The following is an 18,591-nucleotide window of genomic DNA, read 5'->3' as shown; positions in this document are numbered from 1 at the left end:
TTTCGGCTTAGGGCTGGGGAGGGGGAGAAGACGAGTCCGAAAGGAGGGAGAGGGGCCGGGCTCTAAGCGGAGGCTGCAGGGAGGAGCGGTACCTTAAGGATCCCCCTCATCTTCGCCAGAAAAGGCCGGAACTCCTCGGGGGGCACCTCCGGGTAGAGCTGGCTCCGCAGCAGCTCCTTGGTAATGCCCGGGTGCCCGTGGAAATCCCTCTGAGCCAGGCCGCTCAGCAGCCCGCTCAGGGACTTGGAGCTCTCCAGCTCGCCCGCCATGGCCACGGAGGCCCCGCCCCCAACAGCTGAGCGCAGCCCCGCGGGCGGACGGCGGCCTGGACGGGCCAAAATAGCTCCCGCGGAGCCGGGGGCGGGCGGGGGCGGGCGGGAGCGGGCGGGGGCGGGCGGGGGCGGGCGGGGGCGGGCGGGGGCGTGGGAGCCAAGTTCTAGCAGGAGCCGGTGAGGGCAGCGGCCAGCTCTGCTCCGCAAAAACCCATCCCCTTAGAGTTTTGCAACCCATTCAGTTCCAGAAGGATCACTTTGCTCCGGCTGATTGTCTTCATTACGCCAAGGCCCACGCAAAGGCAAGAACACTTGGCGATCACTTGAGATAGGGTTGCATGGCTGCATCTCATCCAGACCTTATCAGCCTACTAACTGAGTAGAAGCTATCACTCAGATCTAATCTCTGCCTAATCCTTACCTGTCCAAGAAAACTTAACTATCCCCTGATAATAATGCCTTTACTTGAATGGTTACTTGCCTTTTTATGTAATTAATCTTCCCAGCTACATCAGCGCCTCTGATCCAATGCTCCTTTCCATAACAGATATTTTGCCAACATCTTTACTGGCCTGAAATGACATGCATAATAATTTAGTTATCTAACCATATAATTTCAAAAATTCAATGTATTATCCTATATAATAAAAGGTTAAGATGCAAATTGAAGTGGAACAACGCTATGACGTGCACTGACCACCAGGGGGCAGACGCTCCCACAGGGGGAGTGCTGCTCAGCCAGAAGCCAGGCTCAGGATTGCACAGAGCAGCGGCAGTGGTGAGAGCTTCTCAGGCCTTCAAGGCAGTGCTAAGGACATCCCCTGAGAGGGCGCAGGCCAGGCTGAAGTGATGAATGATGTACACCAGGCCTCTAGTTCAATCATAAAAAGGAATGCAATACTGATACGTGCAACAACATGGATGCGCCTTTAAAACATGCTAAGTAGCTCTAGCCAGTTTGGCTCAGTGGACAGAGCCTCGGCCCGAGGACCAGAGTCCCTGTTGGAACCGGGTCAAGGCACTTTGGTTGCAGGCTCCTCCCTGCCCTGGCTCTGGTTGGAGCTCCTGCTGGAAGTAACCAATCCATGTGTTTCTCTCACAGTGATGTTTTTCTTTGTCTTTCCCTCTCTCTTCCACTCTCTCTAAAAAAATCAATGAAAAAATATCCTCAGGTTTGGATTAACAAAAAATAAATAAATAAAATAAAAATAAATCATGCTTAGTAAAAGAAGACAGGCACAAAATGATAGCAATCATATAATCCCATTATATGAAATGTCTGGATTAGGCAAATCCATACAGAAAGTAGTTCAATGGTTGCCAGAGGCTAGAGAAAAGGAGAATAACATTAATGGGTACTGGATTTCTTATAGGGAGGTGATGAAAATGGTCTAGATTAGAATTATAGGCAGTGGTTATGATTGTGCAACATTGTAAATATAATAAAATTCACTGAATTGTACACTTTAAGGGATGACTTTCACAGTATGTGAATTATATCTCAATTTAAGAATCAATATAATAACCTAATTGTTATTTAGAATAAAAATAAAAGGAGATTAAAATATATTTTTCAATGTGTATTTGGGCACAACTACACTTAGGTGACTAAGAAACATGAGGTAGCTCGATGCCTGCATCTTTTTTTTTAATTGATTTTTCACAGGGAGGAAGGGAGAGAGATAGAGTGCTAGAAGCATCGACGAGAGATACATCTACCAGCTGCCTCCTGCACACCCCCCACCGGGAATGTGCTCGCAATCAATGTACATGCCCTTGACCGGAATCGAATCTGGGACCTTTCAGTCCGCAGGCCGATGCTCTATCCATTGAGCCAAACCGGTTTCAGCACGATGCCTGCATCTTTATGTAGAACCTCCTGTGACTTCCAAAAATATGCGTACAGGTATGTGTTAGGTGACACATTCCTGCTTCAGAGACTTCACAGTGTACTGTGTTGGTGACTACAAAGAGAAAGAGAAAGAGAGCTGAAACCGGTTTGGCTCAGTGGATAGAGCGTCAGACTGCAGATTGAAAGGTCCCGGGTTCGATTCCGGTAAATGGCTTGTACCTGGGTTGTGGGCACATCCCCAGTAGGGAGTGTGCAAGATGTAGCTGATGTTTCTCTCTCACAGATGTTTCTAGCTTTCTGTCCCTCTCTCTTCCTCTCTGTAAAAACTCAATAAAATTATATATACGGGTTTATCACTGGGCAAGACTGAGTGATCATTATTAAAATGACTCCCTGAGAACCAGTGTCTATGTTATGCGATAAAAACTGGTGTAAAACGAGGGCGTTGTACTGACTAGCGAAGCAGTCCTGACCTGGCAGGCGATCACAGCTTCCAAACCTTTAAGATTCTCTAGCCTTTAACGAGGGTGAATTTAGATCTGTAAGTACCACCCAGTATCAATCAGCAGGAGACAATCAACCCTAACACTTCAAGCAAAGGGAACCAGACGCACATCTCAATCTCTCTCCTCCGATTCCCTTTCAGAATGAGTACAATACAAAAACACGCGGCGGGACAAAACCCAGCTGAGCCCAAAGCGGCAGGGAGCGACCCAGGAGTGAACTACACCCCCAGTTAAGGGACCTCACAGCCGAGGACCGGAAGTGGGAGACAGGGGTGTCCCAACGCCCGCCTTTAAAACAGAGGGTTGTCCTTTCTACCACACAAGAGTTCGCCCCGCCGCGGCCCCAACCCGACCTCCGAACCCCCAGCGTCGGAGGCCGACATCCCTTGCAAGCCCGGAAGTAGCCGGTGCATCCCGTCATCGGGCGCGCGGCGGGCAGCCTGCTACGTCACGCCGGCGCCGCGCCGCCAGGAAGGCCCCTTGCTCCGTCTCCGCCCCCTCCGCTCTCTCCTCCCTCCTCCAGGCGCTGCATTCTGGAAGGTTCGTGAAGGCGTTGGGCGCGTTCTCTTCGCCGCCGGCTGTAATCCGCGTCCATCCGTCCTTCCTGAGCCCCACGCAGACCCAGCACAGCTCGCCATGCCCGAGAACGTGGCCCCCCGGAGCGGGGCGCCCGCCGGAGCTGCCGGCGGCCGCTACAAAAGCGCCTATCAGGACCGGGATAAGCCGGCCCAGATCCGCTTCAGCAACATCTCCGCGGCCAAAGGTATCGCTCCCCGGGCCTAGCCCCGCGGCCCTGCGGGGCCGAGCTCTTGCGTTCTCACCCTGCTTTTGGGTGGTCATGGATCCCCATCTGTCCTTAAGTAGAACCAGCCCTGTGAGAGGATCCTTTTGCTTCTTGCCGATAGTAATCCACCCGGGGTATGGAGGCTTTTGGGCTCTGCCCATTCTGCAACCTGGACACCCATCGTGTTCCAGCCTGTTCACTCAGGCTTGTAGCGGTCCCTTGGGTTCTGACAGTTAAGCCCTGTCGCTTATCTGCCTCTTGGTTCCGTTAGTAAAATGTTTGCATCATACTTAAAAGTCCTCTTGTTATTATAAAAATAACGTAAATAAGTTGGCCTCGCTCTGCTGTTGAATGGAATTGGGTCAACTCTGGGTGCTTATAAGTTGGGGCGTGACCCTTCATATTGGGGTGTGGGGGACAGATTGACCCGTTTTGTTTGAGAATAATTGTGGAAAGCTGCATTGTGCTTTTAAGTTCTCTATGCATGTGCAACCAAACACAAGCAAATCAAGAAACATGAGCAGTTTGCTAGAGTTGGGTTTTTTGGCAGAACACTGGCAATCAAGACCCGAGTTTCATGCTTTGTTGCCATTACTTCGTGGCTTTGTAATCTTCAATTTCTAGGCGAGTCTTTCTTACCTATAACATTAAAGGGAAATGTTTCTTATTAGAGTTGTGAGGATTAAAAGAAATTAATTCAGATAGATTCCGGAAGGAAAGATGAGAACAAGGCTTAAAAAATTGTGTGTGATGTGTATTGAGTATAATGAGTATTTCATTCGGGCATGAGAAAAGAGGGGGACGAGGGGGATGATCAGGAAAGTGAGATTGGAAGAATAGGGTTGGGCCAAATCTTGAAGGGCCTGGTATCCTGGAGAGGATTTGACAAACTGCCCTGGCTAGAAATCATTTTTCAGTAGAATCGAGTTAATAGCTAACTTGTAGGGTTGCTGTGGGCATAAAGTCAGAAAGCATATGAAGAGCCCCCTATATATAAAATACAGCCTTACAAATACCTGTTTGAGGTCCTCATCTGAGGTGACTGAGGATGTGATGATTGCTTAAGAAACAGATTCAGCAGGTCCTCGAATAATGCTTTGTTCAATGTGGTTTCTTTATATCGTTGATAAGATGCCCTAGTAACTGTTGCATTTATCAGTTAGCCAATGGTAAAACTGGTTTCCTTATATGTCATTTGGCTGTAATTCCAAGAACCTATCAATGACAAGTGAGGGCTTACTATACACTGGAAGAAGGATGATGGAATAAGAATAGGCTCAGATATGGGCCTAGTGAGCTCAGAAAGCTCAGAATGTCCAGAATGACAGCAGAGTTAGAGAGTCATTTGGAAATTCAGGAGAGAATATACCTGGAAATAAAGATGGGGTGGGTAGTTATCTAGGGGGCATAGTGCAAGTTTAGATTTATTACGTTAGAAATAAGATGTTAAATTTTTGGGCCATGTGGAGGGTCAAAAGAGCTATATGATAGATTTTAAACAAGCAAGATACAGCATGGAAGGTTTACTTAGATGACCTTTGAAACAGCAGTGAACAGAGAATTGAAACTGGACAAGGGAAATATGCATGTGGGAAAGAAATGCCACCTAGAATCTAGGTCCTAGATTATGTAAGGAGAGCTCAGAGCGAAATGGCACTAGTCTTTCCAAGTCAGACAAAACTTACAAACTAATTGAGAAAAGCTGCTGCAATATGCATCTTTAGTTTAATTCAGGGAGCCAGTTTTTTTTGTTTTGTTTTTTTAATGTTATGTCTAGTATTATTCTGTATGAATCATGTAACAGACAGTACAGTGTGCCACTTGGTGTATGTTAAACTTCAGACACTGTGGGAGATGTTAAGCAGTCTAAAATATATCCTATGTAATCCTGCGTAATAATCCTATGTAATAAAGAGCTAATATTTAGACCAAACAGCGGGGGAACAACCTTCTGGAAAGACCAGTGCGTGAGGCTCGGGGGCTGTGAGAGCCCCTTGCATGAATTTCATGCATCAGGCCGTGTGTGTGTGTGTGTGTGTGTGTGTTTTGATAATGTATGTTTTTCTAGTGTCTTCAAGTAGATGAATTAAGGGCATTCTTTTTTTAAAATTGATTTTAAAGAGAGTAGGGGAGAGAGAAAAACATGTGCAAGAGAAACATTGATCAATTGCCTCCCATGCACACCCAGACTGGAGATCCAGGCCACCACCTTTTCTTTGTCTTTTTTTTTTTTTTTTTTTTTTTTTTTTTTTATTTATTTCAGAGAGGAAGGGAGAAGGAAAGAGAGATAGAAATATCAATGATGAGAGAGAATCATTGATCAGCTGCCTTTTGCACACACCCCACTGGGAACCAAGCCCACCCCCCACTGGGAACTTAGCCCACAACCCAGGCCTGTACCCTTGCTTGGAATCAAATCTGATGGGTCCTTAAGTCAATAGTAGGCTCTGTCATTGAGCAAACCAGCTAGGGCTAACCCACCGCCTTATGATGTATGGGATGATTCCAACCAACTGTGCCACCCAGCCAGTGAATTGGTTGTTCTGCTTGTCGAATTATGGCCGTGAGAGGCCTCTAAAATTGCTTGGAAGGGTAATAATATTGACTGGGCAATTAGGAACAGCAGCCTCAATAATTAGGTAAAAAAAATAATTTTTAAATTACACCAAACATTTTCTCTTAAGCTCTTTAAGGTTATCTATTATTGTTCACGTGAGGGGGCGGGGTGGGGGACTTAATGCTAGTTGTGGAGTACACAGAAACTGTTAATGCATAATTTCAACCCTGTGTATATGGAGTGAGATGGTATGTGAGAAAAGGAAATTTTTAATCAGTTGTCCAGACCTTGTCAAAGAAAAGGGTCAAGTATTATTCATCAATTCCAATTTCTCTTAGAAGATGGTAAGAGGACTAATGAAATAGGAAAAAGAATCATGAACAGATAATTATAAATAACTTTTGTCATGGTAGACTGTATATCTAGAGATGTTTCATAACATTGATAATGACGGAAAGCTATGATTTTAGTTTTGTGTTTGTTTCTCATTTTTTGGAAGGAGGGGGTCAAACAAATAAGGTACATACTATGGTAGGAGATCTAGCCTGTCTTATTACTGCTTGTCTTATTTTGAAAGAAAAGAATACAGTCCATGTTTAGAGATATCATTTTGACATTTAAAGTAAGATTAGAGAAATCCTCAAAATTTATTCTGTCATAGAGCATAAGGACTATGTATAGTGATTTTAACAACAAAGCATGAAGTGTGTGTCCTACAATTAAAGGAGTAAGTTACCTTGTTTCCAGTAGATTGTTATTAAACAATGAGTTTTCTTTAGTGAACATGGTAAAATGTTCTGCACAATATCCTTATAATGACAAAAAGATCATTTGAGAAGAAAAGTAATTTGCTCTTTTAGAGTCTTGATTTTGTCTTCCTTTGCAGCTGTTGCTGATGCTATTAGAACAAGCCTTGGACCAAAAGGAATGGATAAAATGGTAAAAACGAAATCATTCATTACTTATTGAATGCTGTTGTGTACTCTGAAAGATTTTATTTTTAGGGAGACAGAAACACATTGATTTGTTGTTCCACTTATTTATGCATTCATTGGTTGCAGCTTGTACTAGTATGTGCCCTAACCAGAGTTCAAACCCAAAACCTTGGCATAACAGCAGAATGACCGGTTGCTATGATGCGCACTGACCACCAGGGGGCAGACGCTCAATGCAGGAGTTGCCCCCTGGTTGTCAGTGCACTCCCACAGGCCAGCGGAGCAGTGGTGGTGGGAGCCTCTCCTGTCTCCGCGGCCACTCCAAGGATGCCCTACTGCCAGCTTGGTGTCTAAGCCGGCAGTCATTCATCCCCCAACGGCTCCTGGGCTGAGGGACCCCATCCTCGACTGCACAAATTTTGTGCACCAGGTTTCTAGTTTTAAAAATAATAGCTAATTAATGGAAAAAGGGAATTGTGTTCACATTCATGGTGCTATATTTTGGGGCATCCATGGTATCAGTTCTCTTTCACAAATAAAAAAGTAATTGGAACAAAGCCAGCTGTTTTACTTGTAAAGTTAGACTATTATGCATACTTTTAGTACAATGATTTATATTAGTATACAGTTTGAAATTAAGCACAGTTGTAAGCTATGTAAACATAAATTAATTTCTCTACCAAATTAATAGAGCTTTTAGGTTGTCCTATTAATACTGATAAATTATGATAAGTAAAATAACTTGAAATCACAGCTTATTAAAAAAATAATGAAAACTTTTCAGATTCAAGATGGAAAAGGCGATGTGACCATTACCAATGATGGTGCCACCATTCTGAAACAAATGCAAGTGTTACATCCAGCAGCCAGAATGGTAAGTATAATTTTAGATGAGGTTTTTTTTAAGTGTATGGTTTGATATTTGGTAAACGGTTAAATTTGTTTTATTTCATCACATGATATAATTTAAGCATTGTGAATTAAAAAAATATATATTATTATTTTTTTTTTTTTTTTACAGAAAGGGAGGGAGAGGGATAGAGAGTTAGAAACATCGATGAGAGAGAAACATCAATCAGCTGCCTCCTAACACACCTCCTACTGGGGATGTTCCCGCAACCAAGGTACATGCTCTTGACTGGAATCATACCTGAGACCCTTGAGTCCGCAGGCCGACGCTCTATCCACTGAGCCAAACCTGTTAGGGCAGCATTGTGAATTTTAAAAATTTTATTATTTTTTTGTGTGTGTTGAATCCTCATCCAAGGTTATTTTTCTTTTTCTTTTTTAAAAAAAATTTTTTAATATATATATTTTATTGATTTTTTTTTTTTTTTTTTTTTTTTTTTTTTTTTTTTTTTTTTTACAGAGAGGAAGGGAGAGGAATAGAGAGTTAGAAACATCTATGAGAGAGAAACATCGACCAGCTGCCTCCTGCATACCCCCCTACTGGGGATGTGCCCACAACCAATGCACATGTCTCTAACCTGAATCGAACCTGGGACCTTTCAGTCCGCAGACCAACGCTCTTATCCACTGAGCCAAACCGGTTTCGGCAAGGTTATTTTTCCATTGTTTTTTTTTTTCTTTTTAGAGCAAGTGGAAGGGAGGGAGAGAGACATTGATTGGTTGCCTCCCACATGCGCCCCACCAGGACTGGGGATTGACCCTACAACTGAGGTGTGTGCCCTTGACTGGAATTGAACCCAGGACCCTTCAGTCTTCAGGCCAGCAATGTGTCCATTGAGTCAAAAAGCTAGGGCAAGCATTGTGAGTTTTTAAATTATGTAATGATGACTTTTTAAAAATATATATTTTACTGATTTTAAATATATATATATTATTGATTTTTTTTTACAGAGAGGGAGAGGGATAGAGAGCTAGAAACATCGATGAGAGAGAAACATGAATCGGCTGCCTCTTGCACACCCCCTACTGGGGATGTGCCTGCAACCAAGGTGCATGCCCTTGACTGGAATCGAACCCGGGACCTTTCAGTCCACAGGCTGATGCTCTATCCACTGAGCCAAACCAGTCTCAGCGAGCTTATTGATTTTTTTTTTACAGAGAAGACGAGAGTGATAGAGAGTTAGAAACATCAGATGAGAGAGAAACACCCATCAGCACATCTGCTGTGGATGTGCCTGCAACCAAGGAACATGCTCTTGACTGGAATGGAACCTGGAACCCTTCAGTCCACAGGCCAATGCTCTATCAACTGAGTCAAACCAGTCAGGGCTAACGATGACTTTTTAAGTGAATCAAATTATGCTAATGCAGGGGTCAGTTCAGATACACTTGGCAAAGGACTCCAAAATGACACTGTAACCTCATCTGAAATTCCCATATCATAGCTTCCAAGATTACAAAGTACCTATGGTATAACATTATGCTGTCTGACAGAAACTTTTTAAGTAGCTGGGAAGTAAATATTTACAATCCACAGTCTGAACCAAAAATCATAATGTATTTTTTATACATATAAGTAGAATTTTGTATGCTATAAATATGTGGGTTATCATTTTCTTTTTTTGGGGGGGAGGGTAGGAGGGATTATCATTTTATAATGAAAACCATGGTAGACAACAAATCCAAAGTCGTGAGTTAAATGGAATTTTATAGTATTGATAATAATCAAATTGTGACACTGATGTGAAAGCCATTTCTATTTTTTTATATTTGAATTAGATGTTACTAGATTCTCACATTTCTTATTGAACAACTTAAATGTTCTATTCACTTAGTTGGTAGAGTTGTCTAAGGCACAAGATATAGAAGCAGGCGATGGCACTACATCGGTGGTCATTATTGCTGGCTCTCTCTTAGATTCCTGTACCAAGCTTCTTCAGAAAGGTAGGTAGAACATAGGACATACTTTTATTCAAGTTAAGTAATGTCTGATTTAAGTTTTAATTTGGAATAACCTTTACTAGGATTTTTAAGATTAAATTTTGCTAGGTTTATTATATGAAGTAGAAATGTTTTTCTTTTTGCTTCTCCTTTTTGCCAAACTTTTTAATTATTATTGAATTTATTGGGGTGACATTGGTTAATAAAGTATATGGGTTTCAGTGTACAATTCTGTAATACATCATCTGTACATTGTATTGTGTGTTCAACACCCCCAAGTCAAGTCTGTTTCCATCACTTTTTATTCCCTCTATAGCATCTTTAGCCAAGCTTCTTTTTTTAAGTGATTTTTGGAGAGAGAAGCCTCAGTTGGTTGCCTCCCGCAAGCACAAAAACTGGGAATTGAACCTGCCACCCTTATGTGTAACCAGTGGGGCACATCAAACAAATCTATCCAAACTTCTTTGTGATGGAACTTTATAGAATTTTGCTTCTCAAAAATAAGTGGTAGTGCTGTTACTAACCTTAGGCTCTAGATGTGATTTGGGAGAGAAAGTATGGGTTCTTGTTCTAGTAAATAGTGCTTAATCATAGTGGTGACTCTCCAGTCATTTATCCTATTTATGTGGATTTATGCTGTTTTTAAAAATATTAACTTTGGTTTTCCTTTTAAATATCACATGTGTGTAATTGAACTATTCCAAATTAAATGGAAATAAATTATTACCCATAGTTAACAGTTAAAGTTATGCAAACCATTATAGTAACTGAAGTATAAGCTAATCTATAGATAATTTAAAACTTATGGTTGTTTTGAAATTTTAACGAATAGAAAATTGTTAAGTGTGTCAAATATTTAGCTTATTTGTTATATAATTAACTGGATTTTCACAAATGACAGGAATTCATCCAACTATCATTTCGGAGTCATTCCAGAAAGCTTTGGTAAAAGGTATTGAAGTATTGGTTGACATGTCTCGACCTGTGGAACTGAGTGACAGAGAAACTTTGTTAAATAGTGCAGCCACTTCATTGAACTCAAAGGTGAGATGAATGCTAAGGGATCATAAAATTACAATGTACGGTTTTGTTAAGAACCACAACTCCTGTGCTTTGATTTTTGTTTGTTGCTATACAGTTCATATGTGTTAAGTCTCAATGTGAATTAACAGAGGCTAGACATAGTAATTTGTATAACTGAATTCAAGTAAAGTTTACTCCAAGATTGTCAGATAATTTGTATCCCGATTTTACAGATGGAAAATAGGTCTAGTGAAGTTAAATAACTCATCCAAGACCCACAATAAGGGATAGAACTGAAATTTGAACCAGGACAAAGATCCGTAGTCCATCTCTTAACTAATGTCTGTGCTGCTTTTTTTAGTTATCAAATTTAAAACAATGATTTTTTTTTTTTTTAATTTCTTGGGAAATTATGTCACCTCTTTTCTGTCGTGTTCAGTGTCACATTTGTTTTTTCTTTTTCATCAGCATTATATAATATGTTCTTTTCTTCTAATATTAAATTGACATTTGAAGATTAAATGATTATAGAAATGTAAAGTACTAAGACCACTGGCATATAGTGCTCAATAAATGTTAGCCACTAGCTATTTTTACCAGCACCCTCAGTATTAGAGGTACACATATACATAAATTCATTTTAAATAAGAAACTTCCACATTAAAAAAAAGAATAAAGGCAGAAAATAACCAACTTACCCAGGCATGTGCTGGGGAGGAGGGGCACACGGATGGCTAGTTTATAAAGTTTGTTATTCATTTTTAAAATAAATAAATGGTTAACGGCTAGTAAAAAATAAAAGAAAGAAACTTCCACATAAAATTAACTTTGTTTTAGATTTCCTATAGATTTTTATTTCATGCTCTTGGTGACTGACAATCTGAATTGAAAAAAGACAGTTTGTATGGAATGTTTCTCATATATTCTCACTTTCCCTCTCCCACCATCCAAAAAAAAGTGCTATGTCAGTAAAGAACTAGGACTTTTTCTGTTGTGAAACTGACTTTTTTTTTTTTAATTCTAGGTTGTCTCTCAGTATTCAAGTCTTCTTTCTCCAATGAGTGTAGATGCAGTTATGAAAGTGATTGACCCAGCCACAGCTACAAGTGTAGATCTTAGAGATATCAAAATAGTTAAGAAACTTGGGTAAGCAGACCTATTTATAACTAATGAGTAAAAATTAATTTTGAAAGTAAGCTTAAGTTATTTCCAAAAATAAATAACTTTTAAATGAAAAATAGGTGAAAGTCACAAAGCTTTTTTTTGTATTTTCATGAGAATTTGTACTATTATTAATCTGAGAATCTCAAGAATTTGTTTACATTCCCTTATCATGGCGGGGTAATAGTGTGATCAAAGAGGTTCAGGAATGGGACACTAATAAATGTGAGTGAGGCTGATGCACATTTTATTGGATTGATGATTTTTAATCTGTTACAAATCTAAACTTACAGATTTCTGCTCCTTCTTAACTATTCCCTTCCTTTTTTCTTAGTGGGACAATTGATGATTGTGAGTTGGTGGAAGGGCTGGTTCTCACTCAGAAGGTGGCAAATTCTGGTATAACCAGAGTCGAAAAGGCTAAAATTGGGCTTATTCAGTTTTGCTTATCTGCTCCCAAAACAGACGTAAGTAGAACCAAATAAAATTGATTTATATATATGTTTAACTTTCTAATAACTTTATTTTTATTGTCATAAAAATTGAAAATATTGATACTAGTGATAAGTATTTGTCTCAAAAGAATTAATAAAATTGAAATAAAGGCAGAAATTGTTGGACACCACAGAACATGACAAAGTAACAAGGATGCAAGTGAAATTATTTCAGTAAAATATTTGTATAAAGAGAATGGGCATATTCAGTAAATAACAGTCATTTTACATTTTATTAAACTGTACTTTTATGTATATAGACACATATGACAGCATAAAAAAATCTCTGCAATAAGGTTGATGTACATTCATCTTTCCAGACCTTTTCTTTTTTTCTAATATATATATATTTCACCAATTTTTTTTTTTTTTTTTCAGAGAGGAAATGAGAGAGAGAGAGAAACATCAATGATGAGAGAGATTCATTCATTGATTGGCTGCCTCCTGCACGCCCCCTACTGTGAGTCAAGCCCACAACTTGGGCATGTGCCCTGACCATGGGGAGTGGAACTGTGACTTCCTGATTCATAGCTCAAAGCTCAACCACTGAGCCATGCCACCTGGATTTTCCAGACTTTTTCTATGCATGTTTATGTATAATATTTGGTATGATTTTGCTTGAATTTATACTATAATAATATTTTCATTAAGAAAATTTTTCATTTCAAAACTCCTATATGTAAATTTTTAATATGTTGTTTCTTTTCTAAACAGATGGATAATCAGATAGTAGTTTCTGACTATGTCCAGATGGACCGAGTGCTTCGAGAGGAGAGAGCCTATATTCTGAACTTAGTGAAGCAAATTAAAAAAACAGGATGTAATGTTCTTCTCATACAAAAATCTATTCTAAGGTATGCAGCTGTTATGTTTACTTCTTAATAATAATTGATTTTGGATACCCTCTAGCAATTTTTACAGAACCATTTGAAGTAGATAAACCACTAGACAGCTAATGAATCTGCATTTTGGGACATTCTGATGAATACTCTAAAATAGGTTCTTTTCCCATTGTAATAATTTAAATGTGGGGTGTATAATCTTTCTAGCCAATATCCTAGATGTTAAGTTTTTAACATTTATTTTAGAGAGAGAAACATCTATTTATTGTTCCATTTATTTATGTATTCATTGGTTGCTGCTTTTATGTGCTGGCAACCTTAGTGTATCAGGACAATGCACTAATCGTTCTTCTCAATCAGAAAGTATCAAAGTTTTAATTATCAGAGATACACTTACTTAGTATTTTTAAAAAACAATGACATAGTTATCTTGTGTGTTTTCCAAGTGTCATTGGGGTACATTTTAATATCCATTGGAAATCACCACACATTGTTTATTTAAACAACAGTAAAAGAATGAAAACCTTAAAAAATGGTGGAACAGCAAATATCTTTAACCTAGCATTGACATAATGACTGATTTTTTTTATTGTAGAGATGCTTTAAGTGATCTTGCATTACATTTCCTAAACAAAATGAAGATTATGGTGGTTAAGGATATTGAAAGAGAAGATATTGAATTCATTTGCAAGGTAAAATATTCTAATATATATGTGTGTGTGTGTAAAAGTGTCCAATAATCACATGTTTTAATTTGAGGATTTGATCATTTTTCCCAGACTATTGGAACCAAGCCAGTTGCTCATATTGACCAGTTCACTGCTGACATGCTGGGGTCAGCTGAGTTAGCTGAGGAGGTCAATTTAAATGGTTCTGGCAAGCTGATCAAGGTAACAGTATTATAATTAAGCTTTATTTGCCTGGAGTTTTTTTGTTTATTTTAATCTTTATCCCAAATACCTAATTTGGAATATATTTACTGAAGATTACAGGCTGTTCAAGCCCTGGAAAAACAGTTACAATTGTTGTTCGTGGATCTAACAAGTTGGTTATTGAAGAAGCTGAGCGCTCCATTCACGATGCCCTATGTGTCATCCGCTGTTTAGTGAAGAACAGGTAATATGAATTGCTAAGTAACATTTAGAACATTAAAACTTCCGTATTTTGACTATTTTAAAGGTGTAAATGGTAAATTATTTGAAATAGCTTTCTCTTAGATAAAATAGGCTAAAAGTATGTTTGTGAATTTCAGAGCTCTTATTGCAGGAGGTGGTGCTCCAGAAATAGAGTTGGCTCTGCGGTTAACTGAATATTCACGAACATTGAGTGGCATGGAATCCTACTGCGTTCGTGCTTTTGCAGATGCTATGGAAGTAATTCCATCTACACTTGCTGAAAATGCTGGCCTGAATCCCATCTCTACAGTTACAGAACTAAGAAACCGGCATGCCCATGGAGAAAAAACGACCGGCATTAATGTCCGAAAGGTAATAATTTAACCTTTAATTATTGCATAAAATATTAATATAACTTTTTAAAATATATATTTATTGACATCAAAAAGGAAGGAAAAGGGCCAAAACCGGTTTGGCTCAGTGGTAGAGCGTCGGTCTGCAGACTGAAGGGTCCCGGGTTCGATTCCGGTCAAGGGCATGTACATTGGTTGCGGGCACATCCCCAGTGGGGGGTGTGCAGGAGGCCAGCTGGTCAATGTTTCTCTCTTGTCTATGTTGCTAGCTCTCTATCTCTCTCCCTTCCCCCCCCCCTGTAAAATATCAATAAAATATGTGTGTGTGTGTATATATATATAATATATATATTATATATATAATATATATATATATATATATTTTCTTTTTTTTAAAGGAGGGAAAAGGGAGAGAGAGATAAAAACATCAGTGATGAGAGAGAACCACCAACTGGCTGCCTCCTGTACGCCCCCCCACTGGGGATCAAGACCACAACCTGGGCAATATGCCCTTGGCTGGAATCGAACCAGGGACCTTCAGTCTGCAGGCTGACACTCTATCCACGTGGCCAAAGTGGCCAGGGCAATTAATATAACATTTTTAAAGCTTTGTAATTACCTGTTTAATGAAAAGCTTTGTAATTAAAAGTAAAATAGGATTTGAATATTAGGCTTTATGGATAATTTATGTTAATGAGTGAGAATGAAGATGAATTATGCCTTAAGTGAAAAGTATTATCAGTTCATTAGCTCTGCCAATTTATTGGCTGATTTTTTGGCATATTCCATAGTCTGCTTCAGTTTTCTCAATTGTAAAAACAGAGACTAATAGGTCCTTTGTAGTCTAATTGTGAGAATTAAATATATTACTAACAAGAATGCTCTTATAAAAATGCCTGGCAAAGAGGAAACACTAAGTATTTACCATTGCTGCTGTTGTGACCACCAGCCTAATGAAATCAGTCACTAGGGTAAATACAGAGAACAGTAATAATTTCCCCTTTTTATTGAAGAGACAAATAATACTTGGGGGTTGGTGGGGGGGGGGTCTAACAATCCAAGGTTACATTTCTTTAATAGAAGAGAATTCCTAAGGAGGTTATATTATGAAGATGTAGCTTTCATTTGTAGGGTATGAGGAAATTTCAGAAGGGGGAGCAAAGGGTTTACAGGTGAGAGAGCCTGAGAAGTTTCTAATTGTTTAGAGTGGAAGTTATATATTGGTAACACACTGGACTTTAAGCTTGGAAAGATGAGATAAAAGCTAACATGAGGTATGGTTTTCTTTTGTTTTTACTCCAGTAGTTGGAAGCTGTTAACGTTTTGTTAACCAATAGGCTAAGATGATGAAATGAGATTTTAAGGAGGGAACACAGGAGATAGGGTTGCTTGTGACGGCCATCAGCAGTAATCCTTGGGAGAATGGGACTGTGATAGTGGTAATAAGAATTTATAAGTGAGATTTGAGAGAGATGTAAAGGTAGAGCAGGATACATAGGAGGAAGGTTTTATATACATACATACATATATATGTATATATGTATATGTATATGTGTATACACACACACACACACACACACACACACACGTACACTAGGGGCCCAGTGCACAAATTTATGCACCTTGAAAGGAATGGGGCCAGGAAGCTGCTGTAGGCACAGGGGCAGGTCTCGGCCTGTCCTCTGCATCCCCGCCCAGGCCCTCCCACCGTGGACCCCGGTTCCCTGTCTGCCTGTGGCCCCACTCCTGCCGCTGATCCCATGTGCTGATGGTTCCAGCCCCACTCACAACCGCTGTCAGCATGGAGTGATTGGGGCCGGTGCCAGCAGTGGCGGCTGCTGCCCTGATCGCCCCTCGGGAGCAAGGGTTGTGGAGAAGTCCTCAAGGCCAGCATCCGCTGTTCACATCCACTGGCAGTGCTGAGTGATTGGGCCTGGAGCAGGTGTAAGCAGCAGCTCCAGCATTGGCAGCGGGTGAGAGAGGGGTCAGCGCCAGCAGCAGGCACAGTACCAGGCAGGATTGCAGCGTGCAGGAGCAAAGAATTTTCAGTAACCACCAGAGTCTGGCTCCGAAGACAGTGATCGGCACTCTGTCTTGGTTTGGTGCCCCCACTCAGCTGTTCCAGCATCCTGCCAGAGCCAATGCCCGCCATGTTCCACACATGCCCGGTGGTGGTCAGCACACATCATAGCGACTGGTTGTTTTGGTGTATTTGCATATTAGCCTTTTATTCTATAGGATATCTTAACGATTTCAGAGAGAAAGGGAGAGATAGAAACATCAGTGATGAGAGATCATTGATTGGCTGCATTGTAATTGCTGTACGCCCACTACTGGGGATCGAGCCTGCAACCCAGGCATGTGTCCTTTACTGGAATCAAACCCAGGACCCCTTTAGTCTGTAGGCTAACACGGTATATACTGAGCTAAACTATCTAGGGCCATAGGAGGAGTTTTGAAGTTAGGATTTGGGGGATCCAGCATTAATTTTTTTCTAAATTTTAGTTGAAATACAACTTATAGTGTAGAAAAGACCTTACTTAGAGAGTGTGTTCTTCTTAACTAGAGTAAGGGAAAACTACATTTGAGAAGGTCTTGATTCATACTGATAACTGTAGCTGGTGATGGGCATACTTACAAACACTAAAAGCAACTTGTGCTAATTTAATTTGCAGGGTGGTATTTCCAACATTTTGGAGGAACTGGTTGTCCAGCCTTTGTTGGTTTCAGTTAGTGCACTGACTCTAGCGACTGAAACTGTCCGGAGCATCCTGAAAATTGATGATGTGGTATGTATAGGGTGGGAATTTTCCTACAAGGTCAAAGGTTTATGTTTTAAGAGATTTTTGGGGGAGTTTGTAACTAATAGTTTGCTAGTCATCAAAGTGATAACAGTTCATACTCTTGCATTCTTTTCTTACTTGTAATAATAGGGGGGATTTGGATAACTGCTTAAATGTCTTCCATCTTTAAAATTCTATTATTACAGGTTTTGAAACTCAGGTTTTTCTTTTGCCAGGTAAACACTCGGTAATCTGGCTGAGTGGCACCATCATGGCCACTAATAGTGCAGCTGGAGTGGAAGATCACTGGTGTTTCTTATTTGGAATATTGTTCCCCCTGTGAATTCCTGGGCCTGGTCTTCCAGTTTGCATTTACTTGACATTGTATTGACACAGTTTAATGAAAATATTAAAGATTTGGTTTCAAAAGGTAAATTAATTTATTGTTGCTGTGCCCTCCCCTCCAATATTGTTATTTCAGAAACTTGAAAAACCTATGGAACAAAAGGGGCAGTGGATTCACAAAGAAATAATACTGTTTGAAAAATTAACAGTACAGAAAGATACAAAGTGAAAAATGAAAGGCTTCCTCTACCCTATAATCCTAATCCCTTTATTCAAGAATAAGCACTGTTGTGTTCATTGAGATTCCTTGTACACATTAAGTAGCAAATATTATTTATACAAAAACTAGAGGTTCAGTGCGTGACATTTGTGCACTGGGCAGGGTCCCTCAGCCTGGCCTGCACCCTTTGGCGGTCTGGGACCCCTGGAGGAATGTCTGCCTGCCTTGGAGGCAGGAGCAGCTCTCAGCACCACCACTGCGCTCTCCAGCTGTAACCCCGGCTTCTGGCTGAGCACTGCTCCCTCGCGGGAACACACTGACTACCAGGGGACAGCTCCTGTGTTGAGCGCCTGCCCCTGGTGGTTAGTGTACCTCATAGAGGCAGGTCATTTTGCCGGTCGATTTGCATATTAGGGTTTTATTATAAAGGATATTTCATTTTTTACATGTTGAGTGCCAAGCCTGTTTTTTCTTCCTTTCCATTTAACCCACAATATCC

The 18,591-nt window shown here is 40.3% G+C and overlaps 1 protein-coding gene across 2 annotated transcripts; it reads left to right on the top strand.

Moving 5' to 3' along the window:
• The first annotated feature begins 3,127 nt into the window (after positions 1-3,127).
• On the top strand, positions 3,128-17,958 carry CCT4 (chaperonin containing TCP1 subunit 4). Of its 2 annotated transcripts, XM_036435462.2 has the most exons (14): positions 3,129-3,393; positions 6,858-6,910; positions 7,691-7,780; positions 9,651-9,759; positions 10,658-10,800; positions 11,804-11,925; positions 12,275-12,407; positions 13,149-13,288; positions 13,872-13,968; positions 14,056-14,166; positions 14,262-14,392; positions 14,529-14,763; positions 17,420-17,533; positions 17,764-17,958. In XM_036435462.2, the coding sequence occupies exons 1-14, from the start codon at positions 3,267-3,269 to the stop codon at positions 17,776-17,778; spliced, it is 1,620 nt and encodes a 539-aa protein (XP_036291355.1). In that variant the 5' UTR covers positions 3,129-3,266; the 3' UTR covers positions 17,779-17,958. The 2 variants fall into 2 exon arrangements, with proteins under 2 accessions (XP_045436745.1, XP_036291355.1); XM_045580789.1 differs by lacking the exon at positions 17,420-17,533 and having other exon boundaries at positions 3,128-3,393.
• The last annotated feature ends 633 nt before the right edge of the window (positions 17,959-18,591 follow it).

This window comes from Pipistrellus kuhlii, unplaced genomic scaffold (genome assembly GCF_014108245.1).
Source record: "Pipistrellus kuhlii isolate mPipKuh1 unplaced genomic scaffold, mPipKuh1.p scaffold_m20_p_13, whole genome shotgun sequence".
In the NCBI taxonomy this organism is placed as follows: Eukaryota; Metazoa; Chordata; class Mammalia; order Chiroptera; family Vespertilionidae; genus Pipistrellus; species Pipistrellus kuhlii.
The sequence above is the reverse complement of the archived record's forward strand: the minus strand, read 5'-3'. Positions and strand labels throughout refer to the sequence as shown.

Excerpts from the sequence above, each read along its gene's own strand:
- CCT4 (XM_036435462.2), top strand. The coding sequence starts at position 3,267 with ATGCCCGAGAACGTGGCCCCCCGGAGCGGGGCGCCCGCCGGAGCTGCC. Across the intron at positions 7,781-9,650 it reads TACATCCAGCAGCCAGAATG|TTGGTAGAGTTGTCTAAGGC; the intron begins GTAAGTATAATT and ends CTATTCACTTAG. Across the intron at positions 9,760-10,657 it reads TACCAAGCTTCTTCAGAAAG|GAATTCATCCAACTATCATT; the intron begins GTAGGTAGAACA and ends CACAAATGACAG.